At 42.6% G+C, this 3,943-nt stretch overlaps 1 protein-coding gene across 2 annotated transcripts in view; it reads left to right on the top strand.

The window, feature by feature from the left end:
- Positions 1 to 3,758: 3,758 nt before the first annotated feature.
- The window catches only part of RAB3GAP2 (RAB3 GTPase activating non-catalytic protein subunit 2), a 51,707-nt gene continuing 51,522 nt past the window's right edge, over positions 3,759 to 3,943 (top strand). For both annotated transcript variants that reach the window (XM_072409881.1, XM_072409880.1), the window contains exon 1: positions 3,759 to 3,914. In XM_072409881.1, the coding sequence (XP_072265982.1) occupies positions 3,818 to 3,914 (97 nt within the window). In that variant the 5' untranslated portion in view covers positions 3,759 to 3,817. The remainder of the gene's footprint in view (positions 3,915 to 3,943) is intronic.

Here is a 3,943-nt window from a genome sequence, read left to right as displayed (position 1 = left end):
CCCCCTGAAAATAAGCCCTAGAGCATATTTTGGCCTTCAAAAAAAAATAAGACAGTGTCTTATCATCGGGGAAACAGGGTAACTAATAATTGCAACTTTTATAGATAAGGATTTAGTTCCAACTGCCAAATGGGAAGCTCACACCCCGGACATCAAAAAAATGATGATCCTGTTTTATATTTATACAATTGTTGTATGCACAATTTTTTCAAGTCTTCTAAATAGTCACATGACACTCTATTCCAGAAGTGCATGCTCCTTGCCAATGGCACTCATGTAAGTTTTGTGCAGCAATAGACCAGCCAATGACACCAGGGGGGAGGGTCCTTGACGCTCTAGGTCCACAGGAAGTGGGTTCAATATTTCTGGACTTCATTCAGCCCTGAGAAGCTGGATATTTGGATCAAGAAGGGAATAGCTGCATCTCCTGTCAGTTTTGGCTGTGCTCCATGTGTGCCTTTGGGGAGTTCTTTTTTCTACTTTTTGTCTCGAGACATTAAGAAATAAAATCACCTCTTAGACAGCTGTCACTGAAATAAGTGTTCACCATTCAAAGGTTTCCCCTCTTTTTTGTTTCATTGGCCACCCAAAATCTGATTTGGCCATAGATGCTTTAAGGTGTAGATCAGGGGTGTCAAACTCTGGCCCGTGGGCCAAATCTGGCCCACAACGCCCTTTTTTTTGGCCCCCAAGGGAATCCTAAATATGAACTGCAGCTGGCCCACCGCTGAATTGAAATAGCGCCGCTACTACAATTCCCGGCATCACTCACGTCTATAGACCAGCGGCCTCTCTGCCTATGTGTGGCCCCGCATTGGACTGTTTTATAGACGTAAGTAATGCCGGGAATTTTAGTGGCGCTATTTCAATAAAGAGGGAGTTCCAGCGGTGGCCACTCACAAGATTTAGCCTGCCTCAAATTTTTCAATAAATTTTAAGGTTGGCTCACGACTTTGTCTAAGTTTTTAATTTTGGCCCACTGTATATTTGAGTTTGACACCCCTGGTCTAGATGGTCTGCTCTATTCTGGTACCAGGGGCCGGATATAGAACAGTGCAAAGTGTGCCACTGCACAAGAGCCCTTCTTTGCCAAAAGGGACCTCCACGGGAGCTCCAAGTCATTTGGGGGAGGAGGAGGGCCCGGGTCAGTTCTACACAGGGGCCAATTGCTGGCTATGTCCATCACTGTCAGCATTACTTATCACTGTACAGAATAGGGTTCATGTAAGGACGAGTGAGGCCAGTTTTCTGCAGCAATACTCTAATGACACCTGGGGGTGGGACCGTGACGCCCCGGGTGTACAGGATGTGGGTTGAATGATTTTGGTCTTCGTTATACCCTGCAAAGCAGTAAAAGGGCAGAGTGAAATTTCTTCATAGGACAGCACTGAAAAAAAAAGCGTATTATATATATATTATAAAGAGTATTGCAGTTAAAGTTGCTTTTTATTATAAAGTTCTGGGGCAATTTACTTTTTTAAGTTTATAAAAATCTGAAGTTCTGCTTCAAGTAATTTCATTACGCAGTGTGATGACACCAGGGGGCGGGTCCTTGACGCTCTTGGTTTACAGGAAGTGGATTTATTGATTCTTTTCCTGTCCAATGTGAAATGTCTGCATGGGACAGCTTTGGAGAGGTGCTAAGTATTGCAGTGAAAGCTGTTTTTTTGAAAGTTCTGGGCAATTTTAAGTTTATAAAAATCTTTATACTTTTGCATTCAGTCATTTTATTACACAGTGTGATGAGACCAGGGGGCTGGCCCATGACACTCTGGGTTCACAGGAAGTGGGTTGAATGATTTATGACTTTATCAAACCCTGGAAAGCAAGAAGGCTGCAGAGTGAAATGTCAGTATGGGACAGCTTTAGACAGAAGATAAGTATTGCAGCAAAAACAGCTTTTTGTTTAAAGAAGCTCTGAGCAATTTTTCAGGTTTATAAAAATATTCCCCAAGGAATTTAAATAAACCTGTGCTGCACCAGTACTAGGCAATGTTACAGGTTATTGTAGGCACCATAGAATGTCCAGTGGCTCCATTATGAACGTCCACCATGTGACATTATCATGTGATGTGATTTAGCCTAATGATTGGCTGCTCAGGCAATAGGAGTTGCAATGCATGGCCAATCAGAGCGTCATTTTCTACCATTCTATTCTTTATTTTCCAAGCAGGAGAAGGAAAATACTCTCCAGTTCTGCAATATAGAATAAAGAGAACCTGTCACTATGCACATCCTATCTCTCCTCCTTCTGTGATAATAAATTCTAATTGTTTCTGATAATTCTACATTTTTACAAGAATGAAGATGGAAATAATTTATCATGGTGACCCAGCCAGGTTTGTATCCAGCACCATCTGACTCTCAGAAGCAATGCTAGTTCAAGGGCAGACCATAGATAGTGCTGCATGGGAATGCATTGTCAGCAGCTGGAGTGAATCCATTTGTGTGACAGCTGACAGGTTCTCTTTTTCATTGGTTAAAAATGCTAAGGATATGAAGAAATGGGAAATATAAAAAAAACAGGAATTCTAGAGAGAGAAGAATCACAAGACTGGAAGCTACTAGGCCTAGATATGGTGGACCTGATTTATCTTCAAGGCTGGAGAAGATCATGATAAAGATCATGGGGGAACCTGGGGATAGGATCTGGTAAGGGATTGAAAACATTCACCAAATAATAGCAAATTATTTAAATTGCTATTTTAATCCATTCCAGATTTGCTGGATAGACCAGGTTCTCCCATGATAGTTTATCTCGTGCAGTCTTTGAGAGCTTTAATAAATCAGGCCCCATACATGGACATGGTGTTAATTACTAATATTATTATTACTACACAGTTTTTATAACAAGTTTTGCAGCGCTGTACAAAGTCAATAGTCATGTGACTAGCTGTCCCTCAAAAGAGCTCACAATCTATTGTCCCTACCATATTCATATATCATGACCACAGTCTAAGGGCAATTTTTGGCGGAAAGCTAATGACCATAAAAAATTCTGGTATAGCAAGATACATTACAACTGCCCTGCATTTTTGAAGGGCAGCAGACCTTTTATTCTGTGCTGCATATAGGTAGAAGTTACAGGTCTTGTCCCTCCCCCAGTCTGTGATTGGACAGGGAAAGCAAAAGCAGCAAACTCTATTAGCACATGAGCACTGCAGCCCAGCAGATTGGTTCCTTGTGCTGCTTCTCCCCTGTTATTCAGAAACTGCAAGAGGCTGACACTAAATTAAATAAATTATCACAATCATTCATGATGACCTAATATGATAATGTATAAATAAATGTTGGACTTCAATAATTTGCGCCTTTTATGTCTGATTGGAGGTCAGCTGCTGTCCAAAATTAATTTTAAAGACTTTCAATGGCATTTTCATTGTCTCATCTGACATCACAGCCTGTATGACATCATACAACTTGCATGGTGTCCTGTGATATTTGGGGTACCTGTACCCAGGTACTGGGAATAGCCTGGAAGAGTGGATATTCTTTTGTTGTGATATACTAGTAATTTGGTTTGATACAAGGGAAAATAAATCAGTGAAAAGACAAATGTATTTATATCTGGCTCCTGAGAACTGTCATGTACACAAGCCAGGCTTTCCAGAATCAAAGATGGCGGCGGAGAGGTCTCTCAGCCGTCACATGACATAATTAGTCTCCATGGTAATAGGGAAGCCTCGGGCTGGGCATCAGGGACGCAGGGAGGGGAAGGCGCATGCGCAGCATCTTCCTGCTCACTCTGACAACTCACCAGGATGACGCAGTTCCGGGATTGCAGTTTGGCAGCTGGTGGGTGACAGGAGCCCGGAGGATGGCCTGCACCCTGCTGGAGTTCTGCCGCTTCCAGGACATCACAACGGTACGGGACTTCCTGTTCCCCCAGCTGAGGGAGGAAAAGAAGAACCCCGGTGAGTGAACACAGCCAGAACGGGGGCTT

This window comes from Pyxicephalus adspersus, chromosome 4 (assembly GCF_032062135.1).
Source record: "Pyxicephalus adspersus chromosome 4, UCB_Pads_2.0, whole genome shotgun sequence".
Classification (NCBI taxonomy): Eukaryota; Metazoa; Chordata; class Amphibia; order Anura; family Pyxicephalidae; genus Pyxicephalus; species Pyxicephalus adspersus.
Note: the sequence above shows the minus strand (reverse complement) of the source record. Positions and strands in the feature narration are given on the sequence as shown.